The following is a 24,786-nucleotide window of genomic DNA, read 5'->3' on the forward strand; positions in this document are numbered from 1 at the left end:
GGCCAGAACGTGGGAAAGCCTACTATTATGTTAAACCAAAGATTGGTAGAACTAATATACAAATGAAAGGCCAGGAAGCAAAGGAGTCTGTGCTACAAAGATGGATCTGAGTGATGGTCAAGTTAAGGCTGGAGCACAGTGAGTGGATAAAAACAGGAACTGGAAGTGGGCCATCAGCAGTCAATGCAAAGAAACGACGACACAGTACTTCAGCTCCACATTATGACACAGTGATCAGCAAGAACAAAATGTGAGCTTGCTTCATCAATTACTTGACAGGAACGAACTGCCAATCAGTGTAATCCCTGCCTTTCTCTGAAGCTGGATTTGGTGTGTTTAGTCTACTGTATCCTTTTTTTAATTAAGAAAAAAATGGAACATACAGTAGCTAGCCTCTAAATGTCTTTCTGCAGGTCTGGTACTCCCAATGAGAATGCTTGCCAAACATATGGACAAGTGACGGAAGTGGAAGATTGTTAACTGCAGCATATTGGGCTGAACATGCTCAAGGCCAATGCCAAGAGGCTTAGGATCCTCAAACAAGTTTAAGAAGTTTTAGGAGTTTATGTATAAAATTTAGTTCATTGTACTGTTTCTGAAAATGTCTTATATTTCATACTCTCTCTGATATTGAAATGATCTTTCCCATCACCCCAAAGAAGTTGGTCCAAGAGAGGACCATCGGATCTAATGCTAGTATGAGAGAAAATACACACATTTGAAAGTCCTCTCCATCTTTATATACATAAATTCAGAGTGATCTGTGAAAATTGGAGTATAACACAATCTTAAAAATGCATCTGAGCCCTTTAAATGCAAATCCTTTCTCTGAACTGAAAAGACAGTAATTGAGTCTCTATCCAATTTGCATGCTTAGAGAATGCAGCTGGGCTATTAATCATCAAACAAATGTAAAATAATAAATCACTTATTACGAGACTTCTTCCTCTGAGATAAATAGGTGAGCATCCACATATAACAGCTACTTGGGATTGGCATTTCCCTGCATATATTTCAGGACCTTTCAGGAGCCCATGAAAAGCTGGGTAAAAATTGTGAGTTCTTCAGAGTTGCTATGCCCACTTCGTTTTCTCTTTTTTTTCTCGTAATTGCTATAATTGAATCCGTGGCAGGACTTCTAGGAAATGGAACTATCTTGGCTGTCAGTTCAACTAGCTGGGTGAGGAGCAAAATATTGTCCTCCTATGACATGATTATGATCTTTCTGAGTTTATCCAGGTTCTGTTTGCAGTCCTGGATGATGCTGGATTTGTTCCTAAGTTTGGTCTACCCAGCTTCCTATTATGTGGAAAAATTGTTTGTAACTTTCAAGACAGTTTTTATGTTCCTGAACTACTCCAGCCTCTGGTTTGCTGCCTGGCTTAGCGTCTTCTATTGTACCAAGATTGCCACTTTTACTCAGTCTTTCTTCATCCGTCTGAAGCAAAGAATTTCCAGTCTTGTGCCCTGGATGCTGATAACATCATCTCTTTTTTCCTTTGCAACATGTCTTCCTTTCTCCTGGGATATCTACAATGTGCACAACAACTTCACTACTCCTTTAACTGTGACAAACTCCTCAGAAAGGAGAGCCAGAATGAAAATCAGTTTCTTTTCATTGATTCTTCTCTGTAATGCCGGTATAGCCTTGCCTTTGATAGTGTTTGTTGTTTCAAGTATCCTGCTGATTCGGTCTCTGTGGAGACACATGAGACAGATGCAAAATAATGCAACTGGCTTCAGGGATCCCTGCTTAGAGGCCCACATGGGTGCCATAAAGTCAGTCTTCTCCTTCCTCATCCTGTATGTTACGTATTTTATTGCTTTGGTTCTCATTTTATCCAATATGTTCTTACCTTTCAGCATCTGGGAAGCCATATGTGTGGCTGTAATGGCTGCCTGTCCTGCAGGACACTCTATGATCTTAATCTGGAGCAATCCCAAATTTCGAGAGCTGCCCGCTAGGATTTTGCACCACACAAACTGTCAAATGAGACCTAGATCCATGTAAAAGGTCATGGGCCAGCCTAGGCTTTCTAGTTTAGAACCACATGAATTAAATCAAAGTCACTGGAGGTATAAAACAATAGAAGCATGAATGAGTAGATTATGGCTTGGATCTGGAATCACAAAGATGCTAAGAATGTAGGATTTTGCTTTATCTTAATATGATCCTTGTAATGAAGATTTCTATGAGTTTTCTCCTATTTTAAAAGATGATTGCCTGTATGGGCACATAATTATGGATGCTAAGACCCAAGGATTCAGGAATTTCTTCATGACTGCTGTATCATTTTCAAGTGCTTGGATATATTTGTTGATTCTGGAAGCATCTTTAAGGTCTCAGTGTGATTCAGTAAAGATGACAAAGCTGTGTCTTTTTTTTGGTGCAGGAATTCCCTCATCTTTAGAAATAAATTGGACTCTCCTGGACAAACCACAGATTTCAGCAGAGTCTAATACTCAGTATATTATTGTTATGTTAGGACTGGAATTTTATTATCCTTTTCAGTTGCAATGTGAATTTATATTTTCTTAAGGTGATCCTCACTGAAATCTGTTTTTATATATGGTCTTTTGGAATGTTCAGAAGTCTGCTTGAGCCCTGCATTGATTAGCATTGGACTAAGTCCTTTTTAGTTTATAATAACTGGTTTCGATGTTGCCACAGTCAATCTGTTTAAACAATTTATGTGTATTTAATCTGAGTTTAGGCTGGAATGTGATTTTTTTATTATTTTAAATTACGAGAATAAAGATTTTTATATACTAGAGTCTTTCTTCCCCTTACGACATCAACTGTTGTATAGGTGCCTGAAGTGGACTGCAGGCATTTAACAGAGTCGGTGAAAATCCAGGGCATGGCAATGATACCATTTTTAGGGAAGCATCTGTGACAAGCTGTGGTTCCCAACTAACCACCATCAAACACGGATGTTGGGAGGTTTATTCCATCCTCTGTGCCCTCCATGGTGGCCCCTTGCTGGCCTTAGGGAAAGAACCTCAGGTCTCTCTGACCAGAGAAACAAGTGAGACATGTAGTTTGGTCAACCCATATAAAAGGTATTTTGGCTGGCTCCAGGCTGTTCCAGAGGGACTTCCTGAACAGTCTGTATCACATGATTGTTTTGCCTTATATTCCTTTTTCCCCTTTCCTCCTTTGCAAATAAAAAACCTAACCCCATTCCTTAGCAGACATGAGATTTGAAAGAGATTCCTGTGTTGTTTTTCAGACTCTCTTAACTGGTCTTCCCTCCACAGCTTTATTTGCACGTGGAGTTAAACGAAAAAGTTAACCGTGCATCAACATACATTCTGAAACCTTAGTGGGAAAGTGGACAGAAATACTGGAAGGGAACATACAAGTTCTACCTTCTAGTATACCTTTCTTTCTATTACTGGGCTAACTGATACGTCATTAATAAATTCTATGTAAAATATGTGTTGTCTAGAAATTGTCCTAAATCCTTGGTGTTCTATTCAACAAGTCATTAAGCAAGCCTGATAAACATTTGTTCTGGGAGGGGGAAAAAAAAAAAAAAAGTCTTGTAGTGGTAACAAAATAGTAACCAGAGTCTACGATTCTTTGAAATCATCCATCTTATCTGGTAGTAGGTATTTTTCTTTCTTTGCTCTCCCTAGATAAGGTTTGTTTGCAAGCTGGAAGTCATGGGTTTGATTCCCCCCCCTTCTTGGACTTACCAGTGTTCCTAACCAGTTTGCAACCTGAAGAAAGTATGAAATTTATCTTATCAAATCCTTCTAAAATGTCCAACTATTTCCAGATATACCTATGCTACCTAGGAACACTCTCAGCTCTGTTTAAAATCTGTAGGGTAAATCAAATCAGCAAACAAGCAAAGTTTACAGCTCATTCTCTTCTGACACTAGCAGAATGTGATGATAAATCCTGTTGTCTTGTAGCTGTTTCCACTGGGAACTCAGAAAAAATACAAGATCTTCTAGGAAGTTGCTTGAATGCACTATAGAACAGAGATGCCAACATTTGAAACAAAGTGTTTTTCAGTACACAGACTTTTCGGGATTTCTGTAAGTTACCAGTTTAATCAAAAGCCTTTCTTTTTGCATGAAGAGTTACTGAATAACTAATTCCTCCTAAGCTACTATATGGTGTGATTTCAGTTCCCTGAAGAAGAAGTATTATAAAATTACAACATTATGAATGTATTTTAATAAGGTATATTGTAAGCCTTTGGATTCCTTTGTAGAAAACACACAAAAAATTACTTCTGTTATACTACATGGGACTATGGACTATGGGATACTGATGAACTTGTACTCGGTAGGCTTTGATCAAAATGGATAAGAAAAGGAGTCAAAAATCAGAACCTCAATATCAATATATTTAAATAGCCTGCAGATTACTAGTAAATCATAACATCCTTCATAATGATGGAAAATCAATAATTTAGTAATTCAGATAAAAAAGGGCAACAACAGGATACTTGCCAGGTACCACCCACACATTTCCTAAAAGAACCAGGAACAGAGTCAGGCATCCTGACCTTCAAACTTAAGCATAAACTGGATGTACACAGCTGACTCCTGCATTTGCTGAGGATTAAAAGCCTTGTGAACACCCCTCATTTGTTTTCTAAGTCACATTCTGGCCTGTTTTCAAAGTAATGAAACAGTAATTTGATTATAGTCATTAGCTCAGGGCAATAAATGCAAAGATGTGCTAGGTAATTGACAGGTTGCTATACAATCCTTCTCTGATTTGCATATCCCTAAGCACAGTTGGACCTTTCATAACTGAAATGCTGGAAAACATGCTAGGGAGTCTATTTTCAATGGTGTCCATCAAAACGTGAATTTAAAAAACAGGAAAGCCTATCATGAATTACTTTTACTAGTGCACAGATACAGCCCATTCCTCACACACCTTCTTGAAAGGAACACTAATATGCACATGTACATACCAACACCCACGTATCCTGTACAATAGTGCTTTATACCTCTGAAGGCAGGGCTTCAACATTAGACAGGATAGCTAATTTAAACAAAAATATGTTTCTTTAAAAAAAGGCATGGTTTTCTCCATTACACTTCATTTTCTCCCATGTTCATGTGGTTTAATTTGTGTGGATATGGAAATGTAACTTTTACCCATGCATAAAATAGTATTTCTGATACGGCAGGTTGTAGGAATCTTACACAAGCTGTTTTGTTGTTTGTTTAGGCCAACTCGTTTGAGCTCTCTTTGCACCCATCTTCTCACTGTTTACTTAAGGAAGGAAACCTCTTATAACAGTATCTTTGTTGCTGTGGCGGACAGATGAATGAATTTTTTGCCTTAAACATTTCTTGGTGCATGCGGCGCAGGCAGGCCACAACCCCGAACAAGCCATCTGTCCCTGGCGGAAACAGGACTGGGCTGCTGCGACCCCTGAGATGGTCTCCCTGCGACCACCCAGGACACACCGAGCCTGCACTGAACGAGACCGCAATCGGGCAGAGACTTTGGGATCTGGACTGTAAATTATTGTCCGTTTTTAGCACAACTTCTATAAAACCTGCTTGGCATGAGTGGCTAAATTTGCTGAAGCCTTAGGCCGCACTCCCTAGTTCAGTAAGAAAGGGCCCCAGAGCTGGTGCAGGCGGGAATGATAAGGGAATTACCAGCAATTTGCATTCCTGTGCACTGCTGAAACAGTGCTAATTGCTGGAGTTACCACCTCTTTGTCAGGACCTTGAGAGCTAATGGCTGGACCCAAGAATGGAGACACATCTGTCAGCAGAAACGGCAACAGTAAACGGCCTACCTAGGGACAGTGATAAGACCCAGTAAGGAGCAGGAGACCCCAGACCCAAATATTACTCTTGGTCTCAACTACCACGTGAGGGGTGGGAAACTTAATTTGAAAAAGCTATAATTGCCGAGGGATTTCTTTGTTTCGCTCTCTCTCTTGTCCCTCGTCCCTCGTCCCTCGTCGGAGGCACCCACCCAGCTTGAGCTGTAATTCGAATGGAGTCAGCGGAACATCCTCGGCCTCGGTACCTAGTTTCTTTTCTCCTTTTCCAACTTTCTCTATCTTTTCCCCTTACCCTTGTTCACCTCTTCCCTTTTTCCCTTCGCCTCCCCTTCGCCTTCCCCCCACACACACACCTTTTCTCCCCACTTCGTGGAAAATAAAGTTAAAAGGTTGTACGATATTTGACCGGTTTTAGCATCTTAATCTCGTCCTTGGGATCGTAACGAAACCCTCCCGATATTGGATCGGGACAGTTGCATGAAGTGGAATTAAAATGATGATCCCAACAATTAGCATTTAAATTGTTTTCCTCTACTCAATGGAATCCTGCCTTTCTTTTTTGCAACCTGGAATGCTATTGCTAGGCTCAGAGAGCAAAAAAAATGTGATTTCTATTATCTTCAGGTTGTTACAAATATATGTGTTGAATGAATTTAAAGTATAGTGTAGACAAAAGTTCCAGTTCATAATGATAATATATATGTTTTTCTGGAAGCCTGGGAGCTGTTAACATCAGTTCCTCTGAGAATGCAGAGAATTTCTGGCAAATTGAATTTTCATCAAAATGCAGTTTGTTGAAACAGAAACACAATAAAGGTACATCTACAATATGTATGATATTCATATGGATTCCTTGATCATTTATTTTGAAGGAAAAAAGTAAAGAACTGAGTAGAAAACCTGATCTTTCCCATTAAAAATGTTAATTTTAACAGAACTCAGCTTCTGGAGTGTGTGTGTGTGTGTGTGTGTGTGTGTGTGTGTGTGTGTGTGTGTGTAAAAGAGAGAGAAAGACAGAGAGAGAGAGAGAGAGATGTTACAAGACAACCCTGAGAAGCTCAGAAAGAATGTTTGAAGTAGGTAGATTTGGATAACTTCTATCTTAGGTAGAATTTGCTTAGCATAAGTAGCTAAATTTGCTGAAGCCTTAGGCCGCGCTCCTAGTTCGTTAAGAAAAGGCCTCAGAGCTGGTGCAGGCTGGAAAGATAAGGGAGTTACAAGCAGTCTGCATTCCTGTGCCCCACTCTCCAGAAGGGAGGATGCCAAGGCTGAGAAATAAGGCCTGTTTGGGCGCCAAGACCTTGGGAAGTAAAAAGCTTCCTCTCACTGTTAAAACAGTGATGATTAAGGGGTCTGGATTATGTCTTCTTCCTCAGGGCCTTGGAAGATAACACCTACTGACCCAGCTGGGGCAGTGTTAATTAATTGATCAGAACCTTGAGAAGCAGGGGTGGGACCCAGGGAAATGTGAAGAAATCATTAACCAATCAGTGTAGAAGAGGAAGGAAGTCACAAATATGGCAAATTTGATTGTATAAATGCTACCTGAAAAGTTGGGGGGGGTGTGCTCGATTTGTGGGAGACCACCGAGCACCCAGGCTTGCGCAACTCTGAAATAAATAAATAAATGTCTCTCCTGAGTGTGTAATTATTGGCTCATTGCTCACCGGGCAACGAATCCGCTTTTCGGACAACAGAGAGAGAGAGAGAAGTTGTCCTGAAAGTAATTTTTTTTGGTCAAACCCTTTGTCTGCAGAAAGTGCTTTTGTGAGGCTTCTAAATTTAAGCTTCTTCATTCACATATAGACACTCCAGTTTGAAAAGCTGAAGTGACATATATCAGCCTTAATAATACAAGGGGAATTAGCTACCAATTTTTTTTCTGACATAGTTTGAATAAACCCTGAGAAGATCCCATGCATAAGAAAAAGGCATGAAGCAATTCACACATATAAAAGTGGGGAAAGAGATGAAAAGGAAAACACAAGACGCATACGAAGTACTGGAAAGAGGCAGCAAAGGGGTCAGAGAACAACTGAAGGAAAAAAAATAGAGTGAGATATGACTAGTTATGAGCACAAATGACCAGAAATGCAAAGGGAATTAACTAACTGGGGGAGCTGCTGCTTTCCTTGGCATGAAGGAGGGAGTCACCATAATTAATCCCCTGTATTGTTTCTTTTCAACATCTGAGTACATGCTTCTTTCCTCTTTTTTGTAGGAAGTCACCAAATTTCCTAGCTCCTGTTTCCAGGGTTTGGATAGGCAGGATCATCAAAATCTTCACTGCCTGACACTTTCCTTACAACCAGAGGCAGGATCATAAGGACACTATGTCAGTTCTCAAGGGATTGGTTCTTTTATGGAAAACCCAGCTCATCAAGAAAAGGAGCAGAGAGGGGCAGCATGTCCATAGACGTTCCAGTTGCTGGAAAAGCAATATAGCTTTTCTAAAGAAGCAAAAAACAGGAGGAGGACAGCGAATTATAGAAATTTTTCAAACACCTCTGGACTTCATCTGCACATTTGAAAAAGAATTAAAAGACTGTCTTTTCAAGGAATTCATGTTTTTTTGTTTGACATTTTTTAGCAGAATAACTTAGTCTTATAGTTGCACCAGGGAGGATTTTGTACATTCCTATGCTCACTAAACACAAATGAGTCTTAAGAGTTAAGTGGGTGACTTGAAGCTCCATCTACACTCTTGTACTTGCCTAATATTTTAGGATGAATAACTGAGTGCAAGATAATCTTTTAAATTATTCTGAAACTACTGTGTATGGGAATCATATAATTGTATAATTATTGGTACTGGTATTTTACTTTCACACTATATTTATATATAGTTTCGTACACTTCAATAATTTCATAATTTCATAAGTTTGAATAATTTAAACTTCCATATTTGTGGGGAAAACCTTTTTATGATTAAATAAAAACTTCTGTAAACTCTGCTTAATCCTGTGACTTTTTTTCATCAAATAACACTGTGTTATTGATTGAAGTGCTCTGCATTTCATATCCAAACTTACATGCATACGGTATCTATGTGGATGTTTTTACAGACTATTTGTACAAATTTTCCGAACAAAAGTGTCTTCGATTTTGAATTCTGAAAACAATATGACTATTGTAACTGCTCTTTTGGCTGGTGTTGTTCTTCTCTACTATTGGATTCATCAAAACACTCATGAGCTGTATGTAGTATGTGCTTGTTCTGTGTCCACAACAGGAATTCAGAGATACCAAGGTTACAGATACTTTGAACAGTTAAATATTTAGAGGAAGACTGCAGAGGAATTAACTTGAGAAACAGTATTGTGTCTCATGTATGTGCATCGTTACATAAGCAGGTTTGCTATTCTTCAGAGGTAGCTTTATATCTTTCACTGAAATGAATTTGTTAAAACTCCCAGGTGCCCATATCTCTAACAAGAAGAAATATAGGACCTTGGGCTCACACATGCAAATGACGTGATTGTGATCTGTTCCCCTGGTTATTGTTGCACTGTCTTGTGTCTTAGTGACTTGCCAGCAATAACTCAGCCTAAGCAATGGTACTGTTAAATATAAAGATAAATCATTGTCACTCTGTTAGGAGCAACAACTGTATTTTCTTCAAGTCAGAAGAGGACTTAACCCTTAGTGTTTTCCTGATATAATGTGTTGTAAGAAAGCCAGATTCTAAATGGAGGTCCAAAAAACACAGGAAGAAACTTGTAAAATTCACTAGATCTCCCATTGTTTGTCTTTGAAGTTTATTGGTGCCTCAAGTTTCAGTTCTGCAAGCACCAAGAAGTCCTTTATCCTATTTCTTGCTTGAATTCTGGTGGGATTAAGAAAACCTAAGAAGTCAAGCAGCATATACATTCTCCATGCACTAAGTTTGTCCTGCCCACACCCAACATGAACCAATGGAGTTTAGCAGCTCCAAAGAGTTAATAGAAAAGGAATGCAGTTCTCTTAACTTTCCTAGTCTACACCCTAGAATACTTCTTCAAGGAACAGAGGATGTGGATTTAAGGTCTTCCTCAGCCTGATAGCATGGAAACAAACATCTCAGAATTTTTGTTTTACCAACAGAATGTTGACTAGGCTCTGAGTGTGAGGGAAGGAGGAGGTTCTCTCCATACTCTTGGTGAAGATGCTTCATAGTGTCATACTAGTTGGACACAACAGAGAAGATGACTGCCACATAATAGTAAGTGCCCTGGGCTGGGTGAGCAGAGTCCTTGTTTCAAGTTCCTGTTCTATCTATGGATTATGAGATTTACCTGAAACATTTACTGGATTTTTATCCAATAAATTTTGTTGGACTTTTGTCTAGTGAAAAGAAAAAAAAAACATATAATCCTTCATGTAGAAACTGAAATGTCCTCTTAGGAATATGATCAGTGTGATAAAGTGTCATATTCATGTTCGGGCTATATACCCCCGGCTTGCCCCTTTGCAGGACAGCCTAAGTTCTTCAATAGAACAATTATAGCCATTCTTTGGTTGTACCTGGAGTACTGTTTCCCTTCCAGGATCCTATGGCTTTGTTTTACAAAATCAGTTGCATATGACTGCAAGAGCCTTGGTTACTGATATTAGCCAGATCTGTTCTGCTATAGTCCATGACACTCAGTTTTACTTTTGTAGACTGTTCAGGCAGCAGTTATACAGCAGAACCAGTTTAACTCACACAGTTAAGCTGCAATGGCTTGCTGTGAAGCCTTTCCTAATTCTTTTGTTTCCTATTCTTTCTGGGAACAAGATGGAGCTGTACAGAAAGATGACACACAGGTTAAACTCAGAAAGAGTTAAATGATACAAACAGGATATGCAAATAGACATTCACTGTAATTTTCAACTTCATGATTGCTGATTGGGCTTTTACAATCAAAGCATTCTTTTCTGAGCTGAGAGGAATGGAAAATCTTCTTCTATCTTTGCAGTTTTCCCAGAGATCCACAACTGTGTCTTCATTTCTGGGCATATATCTTAAGAGCACTAGGATCATCCTCATTTTATCTTTAATGCCAGTACACACAGATGGCACTTGTGAAAGACGATACAGACTTTTAGGACATGAGCTTAAAAATCTGATTAATCAATTCATTTAATAATAATCATTACTAGAACATCTTATTATATATCTTATATATACAATATATTAATAATAATAACCTCATGGTCTGCAGTGTGTTAGCACAGATACAGCTACATCTTTTGGAAATCTAGTTTTTTCTTTGCAATTTATCTTATTGCCTTTCACTTTTTAAAATTATAACCATTTTTATACGCCTGAATATGTTTGGTATAACTTTACACAAATGTTTTGCTATTTTACATCTTCTTGTGACCACCATCTCATAAACATCCACTCTTTCTTTTTCATATACACATGTACACAAATTGGAGCAAGATTCATGGACTTTAAGACCATATGAGACCACTACAACCACTACTCTGTTTTCTGGAAACTATTTCTCCACCCTCACCCATAAGGTGTGGGCTTTTGCAACATGGTCTAGTGATGATAAATTTTGCAAAATGTTCTTTTGCTAAAACAGTGAGCACAAAAGGGATGCTCAGATATTTTTGATAATCTTCTTTCCCATTCTTTCAGCTTCCTTGAAAAATATTTTCTTTCCAACTGTACCAAATATATAATTGTTTTTCTCCATACTCCTCCTGTACTGAATAGGGCTCACTCACACACTCTAAATGTAACTACAAAATGAAAAGAGAATTAAAATATTATCAATAATCAATCACCGTTACTGCAGGAAGCAAATATGCTAACATCATGAGCATAAGTGGAATATTGATTATAGACTAGGATATCGATATGCCTAGGATCAACATCTGAAAGCACCTTCTTAAGCCAGAACTCAGTTATTTTCAATCTTGCTCTTTCTGAATCTTTGATTCCTAGGCAAAACAAACCCTAAAGAACAGATATACACTCATGCTCTAGTAAAACCTTTTACTCCAGAATAATTCCTACCAGAACTCTAGCCTATGAGGTTTATCAGGGAAGAGGCTTCCTCCAGTTTCTAAAATGCACTGTAACAATAAAATGACTTCTGTAAAGTCAATTCCCATCATTCCAACAGCATTCCAAATCAGACTTTACTTGGATCAAATAGAAACTGAAGCTCTGATTCTTTCCTTTGTTCCATCTTCAGTTTTGTAGCTATGATGGTGTCTATATGAAACGCTCCAATCACTTCAGGCTAGATGTTCTATATCTGTCTATATCTATATCCTTCAGTGAACTCCTTCAGTCTGATTTTAGCTGTGACCCTAAAGAGGTTCTAGTGTAGCCTGTGGCTTGTAACAAATATCGTGAGACATTACTATATTAACCATTACCACACAGCTCCAAAGGCACACTATTACACATTTGTGGAAAAGTCAAGCTTGAAAAATAGAAGTTCTTTATTTTTTCTTTTGTGTTTTTTTTCCTGCTGTCTCACAGTTTTTAAGACTGATATCTATAATTGGCAGTTAAGCCAAGTCACAGCATATTTTAATGACAAGCTGGAACCATGGTTCATGTTCCTTTTTTCCTCAGTTAACTTCTCTGTATCTCACTGTCTCCATTTCCAAGGTGTGAAGACAGCATGGCCTCTGACACTGCAGTGGTAGGTGATCTCCTGCCTGGACCCCACAGAAGACCCCTATAAGTGGATATAAACATGCAAGGACATGTCTTTGTCCTGATCTCCAGCATGGCCAGCATCAGCAGCCATATGTTAGTGCATATACTGCTTTTCTACGTATGTTTTGGGAGCAGGGAGAGAAAGAGAACCATGAACCTTCCAGTTAACTTAAGGCATTGGACTCAGAGTGGTGGAAAACCTGTAGAGGTTCATAGTTCATGCCACGTGATGCCTTCAGCTCACCAAAAACTGAGGTTATGCGCAGATGATATTAATGGCACAACACGTAATGCTGTAAACCCATTCCTTCCCCACAAACAGCAAGGACAGAAAGTACATTCTGGGAGAAGAATTTTATTTTATTTTGAATTCAAGACTTCTGTGATAGCAGTTGGCCATGTTAACACTCTTTCCTGTCCCCACTCCACATTCAGAGAGACATTTGTCTCACAAGCGTTGTCAGGGGATTTGGGATGTTTTATGGAGATTTTCTGGCATGAATATACCAAAACAGCATGTGGGTACCAGAAGGAGGAATCTGAGCCACCAGCCACCATGTGTTCCTTGGTGTTTTGAGTCACAGTGGTCCCCACAATGGTACTCAGGAGACCTAGGGAAGGGGTCTAGGTCCAGCAGCCATCTAGCAGTGTTTTTTTTGCATTTGTTGGAATATCCTGAGGTTTTCATTCATGTGGAAATGCTTCTGCACTCCAAACCAACCTCTGAGTGTTCAAATGAGAAATGCCATTCAGCAAGCTCCTTCATGTGTCTTTGGACATCTTTAGGGACTTAATGGTGTTTCCTGACACAGCCACCCCTCAATGGCTTTGAGGTGGCAGAAGCGAGGGGTCTGCGACTCCTGCTGTCAAGTGCTCTATGGAATTCTCTAGTGTGGGGGGGAAGGTAATACCCAGACCTGGTACTTTTGGGTACCACTGGCTCTACCATCGTGCTCAAGTGGCTCAGGAAGAGAGTCCAAGTCCACTGGCTACCTCATGTTTGCTGGCTTTTTGGACCACAGCTGTCCTTGTGTCATTATCCTTGTTCCTTCAGAAGGGAGTCTGCATCCATTAGGAACCACCCTTTCCCTCACATTTTGGGGCACAGCTGATTCCACCACATGCCCAGTAGGTTCAGAGTACTGTTTGGTTTCAGGAGTTGCCTGGCAAGAGCTTTTGATGTTTTCTCACACTTAGAGGTGTTTTTGTAGCCTAATGTGGCATTTTTCAGTGTGGCACCACACAGATTCAGATGTAGATGGCCATGGTTTCTTTCTCCCTTCAGCCTCTCTGCACCTTTATTCAGGCTTATAAGTCAAATTTGAGATCTGCTGGAGGAATGATTGTGTCTTTCAAATATTTGGTATCATTTTTCCTAAAAAAAAACATTCTAGAAGGAGCATCTGCTGCAGTGCACATTTAAACTCTCCATGTTATAAGTAGTAAATCTCAGAACTATTCTTTTAAACTTATTACGGACTCAGATGCCTGAGACGGAACTAAGCTCACACGATGTGTATACTTCAGATTATTAACTAAAAGTATATAATGATATCTGGCTGACAACTGTTCAAATACACAGAAAGTGATCAGAAGAACAGTGATAAGGCAGGAATTCAGAAAACTTAATCCTTCTGAATCAGCTACTCTTACGATCATGAGAGACAAACCATTTAGCAGTGGCTCCTGTTGTAAAACCCTCAGTGGTGATTCAATACGAGAAACTCTGCGGAGTGCAACATAAACTAAGGCAGACTATTACATAAAGGGGGGAGCTTGGGGTAAGAGGGGAGTTTGGGGATTGAACAATAGAATTTGGGGAATGTTCAGGATGAATTATGGGATGCTTAGGGGGATGACCAAAGGCAGGGAAAGGGAACAATCAATTTGGGGGAGTCCAATGGGAAAATGGGGAAGAGGGAAGTCTTGTTAATAAATTCTACTTCTAACTGTTTTTATGTGAATGTGCTCTCTATTTCCTCTGTGTGTGTGGTCTTCCATAAATTTCAAGCTGGACTTGCTGGCGAGTAGAACGAGAGGTCTTAGAACCAGGTACTGGAGAGTCTGAGGGTCTGGAGGCCTGGAACTTGAAGAGACCAAGGGTCAGATAGTTTGAAGGGGTTTGTTTGTTTGTTTGTTTTTTTCCCCTGAGCATCGGTCCTTCAGAATAGGATCTGCTATTTGTGCTCTCTGTCTTTATGTGGGTGCCTATAAAGATGTTATCTGTGCTAATCTATGTGTGGCTTGCCATATCTGTACAAAGTGTATGTGTGCATGTGCCTACTAGGAATTCATGCTATGCCTCACTATCAGTGGGACCTGGGAATGGAGTTAAGGAGCAGATGTTTATCTCCACCAACCCAGGAGGAGGCAATCCTTTCAGTCCACTAGATTCAGCTTCCCTTAACAAAATTCATGTGGTTATTTTATTCCATGCATTCTCCAACACTCCCAAAACTCTGACTTACAATCATTAGTGTGCAATTGAAGTCATCTCTCTGTGTATATAACAAATAGAAAGCTCAGAGAAAACGTTAATTTAACAACTGCCTCATCAAAACCTCTCCATATCCACTGTTTTTCTTCTGTGCCTTCATAGTCAGGGATGAAAGGTTATAATAACTAGACAAAAAGGAAACTTTGTCTCACGAAGAGGGACAAACACACACACACGTGCACACACACATAAAAACACACACACATCACTTCCTTCCTGACAGAACTTGAAAGGATGATTTTGATCTTCAGAACTGAGATCCTCACAATTCTCTGAAGCAGAGGTTTGACTTCTAAGTCATAGCACAATGTACCATCATAGATACAACTTTTCAGAAATCATTGGGCCACTTTGCTGTCATTAGTTGACTGTATACTATCATGAAATCCTCAACAGTTCAATTTAATTTTATCATACATGTCTTGAACAAATATTCTATATCCTTATAACTTCGGGGGTTTAAGAGTTGCTTTCTCTGGCAATGAATTTTTTTGGCAGGGGGAGGGAGTTACATCAGACATGTATGAGGTGTCTTTGTAGCATAGCCTTTGAAACTTAACTTAGTACCTGCTAAATCAGCTCACTGGTTACTGTCCAGCTAGCAAGTTTCAACAACTCTTTGTTTCTCAGGAGGAGGAACTATTAATTATTTTAGCTATTGGCTAGGCAATAGGATCATTTTTGTTTAGCACACTCCTTCCCCATTAAGTCAGAAGCCTTGTTTCCACATGTATAAAACTGTTTGAAAAAGGCAGATTAAACTACCTAACATGAACACTTCATATGTTTTTCATTAACTGCTGTTCACGATTACATCATGTTCCTCTAAGAAACTGGAGGCTTTCAAAGGAACAGAATTGCTTTTGACTGCTCAGGATCTGAGCCTGCTAACTGGGCAGGAGGTTTCAGACTGCAGATCATGGCATGACTTCCTGGTTTGAAGAAAGCAGGAGAACTACAACATGGAGCTGGGAGCCTGCAATTCAAAGAGAAACTGCAGTGAGGAGCAGAGAGGAAAAACACGGCAAGGTTGTGAAGGTGGTGGAAGGGACTTCCAAGAGAGCAAAGGCAACTGAACAGAATTTTTTGAGACTGAAAAAGTAACCAAAGTAACCGCCACCAAGGATGGAAGCAAGGACCTGCTTGCAAGGACATTACGGGTAGGGGCCACCTTTGAATGAAGCTTTTTTAAAAATTTCTAGTCACTAAGGTTCTCTCTTTAATTGTTTTTAGATTAGAAAACAAACTAACTAAATAACAAAAACTAAGAAAAAAAACCCCAAACACTGCTACTGGAGTTTAAAAGCTTTTTGTTCTTCTTTGAAAACTACTACAGGAAAGGTCAAGGCAGTTCCACCTACATGCTCTGGTGGACTTATAATCCCACCACCCTCCCTCCACCAAACCATCTCACTAGCTGGTTATTTCACTCTCCTTCTTCTCTTCCAAATTTTTATTATTTTCTCACTAATCTGTAGACAGGCCTAGTTGCTTTTTTTGTCAAAGGCTTCTTTTGAAACAGCTATTCTTAGTCCATGAGAAGACAACCCTAATTTGGTATTTTAAATCCTACTTATAATGATTATTCCACATGTTTTAAGTTTAGACATTCTAATATTCTACCTGTTTTAAATGTAGAATAAAATAGCCTACATATTAAAATAGAGGTATTTAAAGTGCTTTATTGCGATTGCCCAGAGGCCTAATGGACTTTAACCTTCCCTTGACTCCTCTAAAAGCTTTTTCGCCTTTGTAAAAATGCTCATCTTCCATGTTTCTCTCTAATAGTGCTTATTTCCACTAGCAATTTTTTCATATATATGCATACATGATTCAGAAGAACTTTGGAATTATTTCCCTGCTGGTTCCAATTAAAGCTGAAAAACTGCCTTGGAGGATGTAAATTGTACAGGGATCTTAGACTTCACATTTTGCATTGGCATCTATAAAGACTTAAGCCTCTTCTATGTTTCTGTTGACAGTTGCCATTACGCTCCAAGCCATGTGAGCATCTTTGCCCACCACAGCTGCACCAATATCCATCCAGAATGTGTTGTTCAGGCACAAAGCAAAAGCCTTTTATTGAGCCTAACCCTTCCTGCATTCAAAAGGCTGTTTTGGAGTGCTTACTGTGAAAATTATTGCAGGCCTCAATACAGGACAGCAGGATTTTTTTCTCCTAGAAATTAGTCTTGGGGAAAGAATCTACTTACCTAATGTCAGCATAGAAAACCCAAGAAGAGGTCATACTGCAGTTTTTGAGACCTCCAGCAGCAGTGTCTAGGTGCTGGGTTGGTGTCCACGATTGCTAAATACAATCCTGGGAATCCCTTTTAGTCAGTGAAACTTGGCACAGAAATTCTGTTGCCTGCAGCAGGAGAAGGTTCACCAGCAAGCACCACAGGGAGTAGTAGCTCCCATAACTGCACAAGCCTTGAAGAAAGGAAAAGGAGAAGGGGTTTATAGCCTCTCCATCCTATTGCAGTGCCTAAATCCAGAGGTGGTTGCAGATAGGGGCACTAATGTAAAAATTTAAAGGGCCCATGTTTTCTAGTTGAGGGAGGGGAAGCATCTGGAGTCATGGATTGGGTTGAAGAAACTGGGCTGTGGTTTTGTGAGGCTGTGCTCAAGGCTGGCCGTTGTGCTGTTAGGTACCTGGTGAGGTAGTGAGGTAGGCGGGGAGCTTTTTGAGGTTGTTCTTGGGTAGGCAAAAGGAACTATAGAAAGAGATGGAAGTTTAATTTTCACAGGTTTGTTCTCTGGGGAAAAAAATCACCTGAGATTTGCAGTTGTTTAGGCCAATGCAGCATTCAGGTACATTGTAAATGATATTCACCCAATTCAGTAAAACTTACCATATGTGCATCAACTCTGGTCAGTTGCTTTGCTGGGAGCCAAGAGTCTGCATTTACTGGCACTAATCAGCTCTGGGCATGAGCATAGTTCTTGTGCCAGATCAAAAATAGAAACCCTTTTGCTGTTAGAAAAAACAGTATCTCGTGCCACAGGAGAGAGAAAACAATTACTTGAAAGTATTCAAAATGTTGAGTTATTGAGTAAACCAGAGAGATGGATGCAGATAGACTCAGGGGCTTAGCATTTGTGCTGTCTTGAAAATCAGATACTGAATTCCAAATTTTTGTGTCTAGCATTTGATGTTATGTGTCAGAGAGTATTAACACGCGATTCAGAAAGTAGCTGATTACAGCAGAAGCAGCAAATGTGCCCATCTGATCAGCGGAGTTTAGTCTACATCACAACTCAGAAAAAGCATCAAACTCCAAGTCAGGAAACCTTTTCTCTTTTCCAGGCTTCAACACTGAATCCTTGAATTAAATTTGTTTCACATGGTTCAATTTTATTGAACCAGATGTTTCTGTAAAATATTCTGAACTTTCAGAATTGAAATTCCTGTTAATATCCTATGCATTTCTGTTGTTTCTGCAACAAACTAGTCCAATCAAATGTGCTCAAAGAAAACCCTCACAATTTTATATGTATGCAATTCACTTTCTCAGTCATATGATTGATTTTGTGAATATCCTGTAGGTACAGTGGATCATTAAATCAAAATATAGTTTATTCTGAAACTGAATGACATATTAATTTTTCTAAAATACAAGTCATTTTGGCTTGCATTTGGGCACTCCCTAAGAACAAGTTTTGTCAAATCTATATATTTCTTTAAAACCTGCTTTCCTCAACTAATTGTTTTTAGATATATGTTTTTCTTGGAAAAATTTCTGACCACCACTTCTCAAAAGTGTTTGGGCCCTCCAGGGAGTAGCCAAATGTGTGACTAGCTTTTGGAAAATACGTTCGTGAAGATTCACAAAGGTAAATAGCACTCCAGAGAACTTCATTTCAGATGTTTGTTTAAACTATTGCCAGTTTGAGATACAGAGATTAATCCTTCTCAAAGCTCAGTTTTAACTTAACCACAGGATACATCTCATTTCTCTTAAATTCAAAATCCCTCCACCAGAGCCCAAGTAAGGAAGAAGGTGGTTTCCTTCCTAACTGCTCATTTTCCTTCTGACAACCCCATCTTTACCTTAGCACTAACTATATTAGCTCAGCCTCTTACAAAAATATATGCTTTGCTTAAAGATAACAGCACTTCAAAGGCACATCTACTTGTGTAGCCCCAAAACCAGTTTTGAAGCAGCCTATAATTAGCTTTGGAGCACAAGATATATGTTTGTGTGTGTTTATCTCCCTCACCCACTTGCACATACACATAGGACTTAAGGCCTGGTAGCTTTTCTTAATCTGCATTGCTTTCTGTACAAAAGGGACCAAACTCTGATTAAAGCCACTTAATAGCTCTGCACCATAAATAATTAAGAGTTTGTTTTTTACCTGTAAGCCTAGTAACTCACAATCTTACCAGAAGCCTTTACTGATGACAGTTTCTGGTGAGTAGGGAGTATAGTGGCTCTTCCTAAATGCTACAGAGCAACAATTCCCACAGAGCTGGGGCCATAGCCTCTTCATACCACCTCCTACCTTTAGCATGCCAGAAAGACTGAGGAGATGAGCAGCTGAGGGGCAGCAGAGGCAGCTGCTGGATGATAGGTCTGCAGTTAGTCACTGAAAGAGAGTAGCAGTTTGTGCTCTGTTAATTTTAATTGGAAAACTGTGTGCCCCCAGAGTCAAAAGTATGGAAAATAGGGCTTTAGAGGGATAGAGCCCCTGACATTAGAAGGGAAACACTGTGTCAGTATGTGGCAGAGAGAGTTGAAATAATCAGCAAGGAGTTGTTTTGTCTGTTAGTTATGTTGCTGTAAGTTTTGTAGTTTGCAGTTTTTTTAACTTCTAAGCTTTAATGTGAAACAGCCGTAATATTGGTATAAATTTCAAATAGGCACAAGAGAATTTTGTCCAAAGGGGTTGGAGCTGAAGATTTCTGTAACCATTGCTGCAAGCTGAAATCATGGGGTAGGAGAGTGTTGTGGGAGCCATGCTGGTTTATGGATCTATCATGTAAAGCAATGTATTTCGGTCATAGAAGTCTGTTCTAGATGAGTTGTTGTGAATGGGAAAATGGTGACCAGAAAACAGCAGGTCAAAGAAAGGATAAGTAGGTAATGAAAGGTAGCATGTAAAGGTCTCTCCAAGAACTGATAAGGTCTGGAGACTAGCAGTCGTGTGGATCCACAAGAATGGATAGACTCAGAATACGAGGAGTCTGACAAATTTGTCAAGGCCACCACATAAATTGGCATCAATAATGGGCTGTGTAACTCATACCATGTCCAACCACACAGTGACTGCTTTATGCAAAGACAATATAATTATATATACACCTGATGAAACAAGGGCTCTTGAGGGCCTTTCTGAACATCTATTAAAAGCCTCACACAACAACCCTCTGCTTCTGAGTAAACAGCTGGGGTTGGCCTCCCAGCTGTTGCTTTAAAAAAGTAACTATGAATGAGTGTCTGTGTGTGAGGGAATAATTGAATGTACTGTTATCTGCTATTAATAGTAACAGCTTGATTCTGTTAATAATAACAACTAATAAAGGTGATCTAATAAACATTGATGGTGATTTTTGCCCCTCCTGACCCAATCCCCTGTCAGGAAAATTTACTAGTCTACTATCTTCAGTGGAACAGAGTTATAATAGAATTAGTGTTGCAGTGGGAACTGGTGTATGAAGTGACCCAGAAAATAGATAAAACCTGAAATTGGAAATAGACACACAGAATAACATCAAGATGATTGCAGGGAAAAAATGAAAGGAGCTTTAGGGGAAAAGGGGAAATATAGCCCATTGTGAAAGAAGTAACCACTTATGTTCAAAGACCTCTCTCAAATACAGAGAATGGAGAGATCCCTGCATATTTATAGCATGCCCTCCACCTCTGCTATAGATATCAGCAAAAGCAACAGCACAGCTTTCTGTACCTTTAATTCAAATCTAGTTATTTGGAACAGAAAGGGAGATTCTAGAGAACAAGAAGGGAAGGTATACCATACATTTTAAGATATGCACGAGCTTCTTCTAAGAATGGCAGGAATAAAATGAGATTCATTGTCTGTCTAGGAATGCAAACTTAGGATGAAGGTGGGGCTTTTCTTTGAAAAGTCTCTTACCATCAAGGAAAACAACACACAAAGAAAAGGAAAAAAGAGAAACATTCCACTTCTGAGACACTGAAAGTGTTGGGAAATAGTCCAGACATAAGGACTGACTCTGATACAGAAGGAAAGGTACCAGGCCACAAGATAAAATAACAAATCATAAATAAAAGCCAGGAAAAGAAGATCAGGCATGGTAATCACCAGATTGTTGATATTCACAGTGACCCAAATGAGACCAAACAACAGTATCAGAAAAGGAGAGGAAGAATGGAAGGGGAAAAATATGACAAGAAAAACAAAGAAGTAATGAAGAAATCTGAAATATAAAGAAGGCTGAGGTGAGAGAGGAAGATTCTTAGATTAAAATCAAAAGTGAAGACATAAAAGTCTAGCAACAAAATGAAGACTAGGGAGAATGTGGACCCACTACTGAATGGGGCAGGAGACCTGGTGATAAATGATACAGAGAAGGTAGAGATTCTGAATGCCTTCTTTGTTTCAGTCTTTACTGCTAAGACCAGCCCTCAGGATCCCAGACCCTGGAGACAAGAGAGGAAGTCTGGAGAAAGGAAGACTTTCCCTTGGTCGAGGAGGATCAAGTTAGGGATCATTTAGGAAAACTTGACATCCACAAGTTCATGGGCCCTGATGGGATGCACCCACAAGTGCTGAGGGAGCTGGTGGATGTCATTGCTAGGCCATTCTCAATCATCTTTGAAAGGACATGGAGAGCAGGAGAGGTGTCTGAGGACTGGAAGAAAGCCAGTGTCACTCCAGTCTTCAAAAAGGGTAAGAAGGAGGATCCAGGGAACTACAGGCCAGTCAGCCTCACCTAGAACCCTGGAAAGGTGATGGAGCAGCTCATCCTGGATGCCATCTCCAAGTATGTGAAGGATAAAGAAGTGATCAGGAGTAGTCAGCATGGATTCACAAAGGGGAAATCATGCTTAACCAATCTGATAGCCTTCTGTGGTGGGGTGACTGGCTGGGTAGATGAGGGGAGAGCAGTGGATGTTGTCTACCTTGACTTCTGTAAGGCTTTTGACACTGTCTCCCACAGCATCCTCATAGGCAAGCTCACGAAGTGCAGGGTAGGTGAGGAGACAGTGAGGTGGACTGAGAGCTGGCTGAATGGCAGAGCTCAGAGGGTTGTGATCAGTGGCGCAAAATCCAGTTGGAGGCCTGTAGCTAGCAATGTCTCCCAGGTCAACACCGGGTCCAGTACTGTTCAACTTCTTCATCAGTGATGTGGATGAAGGGGCAGAGTGCACCCCCAGCAGGTTTGCTGATGATACAAAAGTGGGAGCAGTGGCTGATATGCCAGAGGGCTGTGCTGCCATTCAGGGGGACCTCAACAGGCTGGAGAGATGGGCAGAGAGGAACCTCATGAAGTTCAACAAAGGAAAATGCAGAGTCCTGCACCTAAGGAGGAATAACGCCATGCACCAGTACAGGCTGGGGGCTGACGTGCTGGAAAGCAGCTCTGCGGAGAAGGACCTGGGAGTCCTGGTGGACAACGAGTTGACCATGAGCCAGCCACATGTCCTTGTAGCCAAGAAGGCCAATGGTATCCTGCACTGCATTAGGAAGAGTGTTGCTAGCAGGTCGAGGGAGGTGATCCTCCCCCTGTCTTCAGCCCTGGGGAGGCCGCATCTGGAGTACTGTGTCCAGTTCTGGGCTCCCCAATACAAAAGATACATGGAGCTACTGGAGTGAGTCCAGCCTAGGGCTACGAAGATGATTAAGGGACTGGAGCATCTCTCATATGAGGAAAGGCTGAGAGAGCTGAGACTGTTCAGTCTGGAGAAGAGAAGACTGAGGGGGGATCTTATCGATGTGTATAAGTATCTGAAGGGAGGGTGTAAAGAGGATGGGGCAGGACTCTTTTCAGTGATGCTTTTTATAACATAACTTAGTATTTCTCCACTTAAAAGTAAAACCAGAGAGGACCACACTATCCTCTCTTCTTGTGCAGCACTTCACAGCTATCCTCTTTCTGGGAGGGCTGCACTCCTGGAGCAAAAGACATGCTGCTGCAAGATTCCTTTTAAGTAGCTGTGTGGATTTGGTGTGCTGAGTCTTAGAGTCCCACTCTTCAGTAAGGGTAGCGGCAGAATCATAATTGCTGCAAGTTCAGGGTATCCCGTGTAATATCAGTTGGACCTGTGCCAATACCCGTCTCTTGCCTTGTTTTGGCATCTCAGTGGTGCTGCTGAGTTGCATTTCAGTTCTGCAGGCTGAGGTAGGATGCTTTGTTCCTCCAGTCCATGTGTAAATAATTTCCCATCGCTATCCCAGATTGTTGAGGGCCAGGACAGCTGAGTTTCACTTTGTTTCCTGCAGTGGACACCAGATTAGATCTGATGAGACTGCAGCTTCGCCCAGGCAGAGGAGGTGGCAAGCCTTCCCCCTTTCCATCATCTACCTACTTCTCCTCTAGATATCATTGGCCTAAACCACCGTCTGCAGGAGCAGCTCTTCTCTCTCCCCTATTACAATCCACAAAATGGATGAATCTCAGCCAGGCAGTTGATGTGATTCTAGGTGCTGCAAGAGAAACCAGGCACTTCCCAGGGAGACCATACTTGCCTGTGATCCCTTGTCCCTGCATATTGCCCTCCCTGTGCCTCAAGCCTCCCTCAAGCCATCCCTTTGCTTACAGCAAGACCTAAGTGCTCTTCTGCAGCAACAGTGAGGAAATTGCAAATGGCAGTCCTGGCAGCTCACCTTCACTGAGACTGCCACTGGCTGAGGCTGCCACTGGTGGGAGGTTCAGTAAAGTCCTGTATTGATGTGTCTGGACCTGAGGGAGATGATGGCATTCCTGTTGCTCCACCACCACCAGAGTTACTATTGGAGGGGAGGGGAGGGGACAAAAAAGTGTACATTAGTGTTCCTTGTTTAGGCCTCCTGAAAGCTCTGAGGTAGAGCTTGCATCAGTTCTTGAAAGAAGGGCTCCTTGGTATGCAGTAGGGTGAAACCAAACCTGCAAGCAGTGGGGCTAGAGTCACTAAGCTTTTTGTGACCTGAAGGTCACTTTGGACAGTGCCTGCCTATCTGTTGGACAGTAGTACCACACTCCTGTGCCAGAACAGTTGGAGTATCTATCCCCATGATCTCCCCTCTATCTAACCCCCCTAAGTACAACCTTCTGTACTTCACCTCTGTTCCTCAGGAGATGGTGTCTAACAAACATTTTCCATGTTTCCTTTCTCATTTTCTTAAAGGGTCTGCACTGCTTCCTTTGTTGCTTGCCCTGCACTAATGTACATGCTTCGAATCCTGCAAAGGCTCTTGTGTAGTGCAAGTGATCCAGCACAGAGCTTGCTGATGGGCCATCTTAGTCATCTCCAATACAATTGCTGTCCAGAAGACCTCCCCCAAGACTGCTTGGTACTGCCAGGCCTCTGCCTATGGTCTTGAAAACTCTTCTAGCAAGCAAGTCTGTTACAGCCTTCAAGAAGGAGCTTTTCTCACTGAATTCCTGCTCTAATTCCTTCCTCATAACTAAGTGCATGGGGGGGATCCTTCATGCTGCCATAGGGGTGGATCCTGGCAGGTGTCATGAAGATCAGGTAGCGCTTCAGTTGCAGGCGAGAGGGATGGGAGGGACCCTCTGGGTACCCCTGTACGGCTCAATAAACGAGCAGACTCAAGCACTTAACTTCTGTCCATGGCACAGGTGCTGTTTCAGCCTTTAGCTTTGTTTTGGCCCACCTCAAGAGAAATATGTTATAGAGAGAATTAGCCCTATGCAGTGTTGACACAAGTCA

The 24,786-nt window shown here is 40.8% G+C and overlaps 1 protein-coding gene across 1 annotated transcript; it reads left to right on the top strand.

The window, feature by feature from the left end:
• The first annotated feature begins 1,075 nt into the window (after positions 1 to 1,075).
• LOC112990860 (taste receptor type 2 member 40) lies at positions 1,076 to 2,011 on the top strand. The gene has a single exon (XM_026112878.2). The coding sequence runs from the start codon at positions 1,076 to 1,078 to the stop codon at positions 2,009 to 2,011; it is 936 nt and encodes a 311-aa protein (XP_025968663.1).
• The last annotated feature ends 22,775 nt before the right edge of the window (positions 2,012 to 24,786 follow it).

The sequence above is a fragment of the Dromaius novaehollandiae genome, chromosome 1 (genome assembly GCF_036370855.1).
Source record: "Dromaius novaehollandiae isolate bDroNov1 chromosome 1, bDroNov1.hap1, whole genome shotgun sequence".
Lineage (NCBI taxonomy): Eukaryota > Metazoa > Chordata > Aves > Casuariiformes > Dromaiidae > Dromaius > Dromaius novaehollandiae.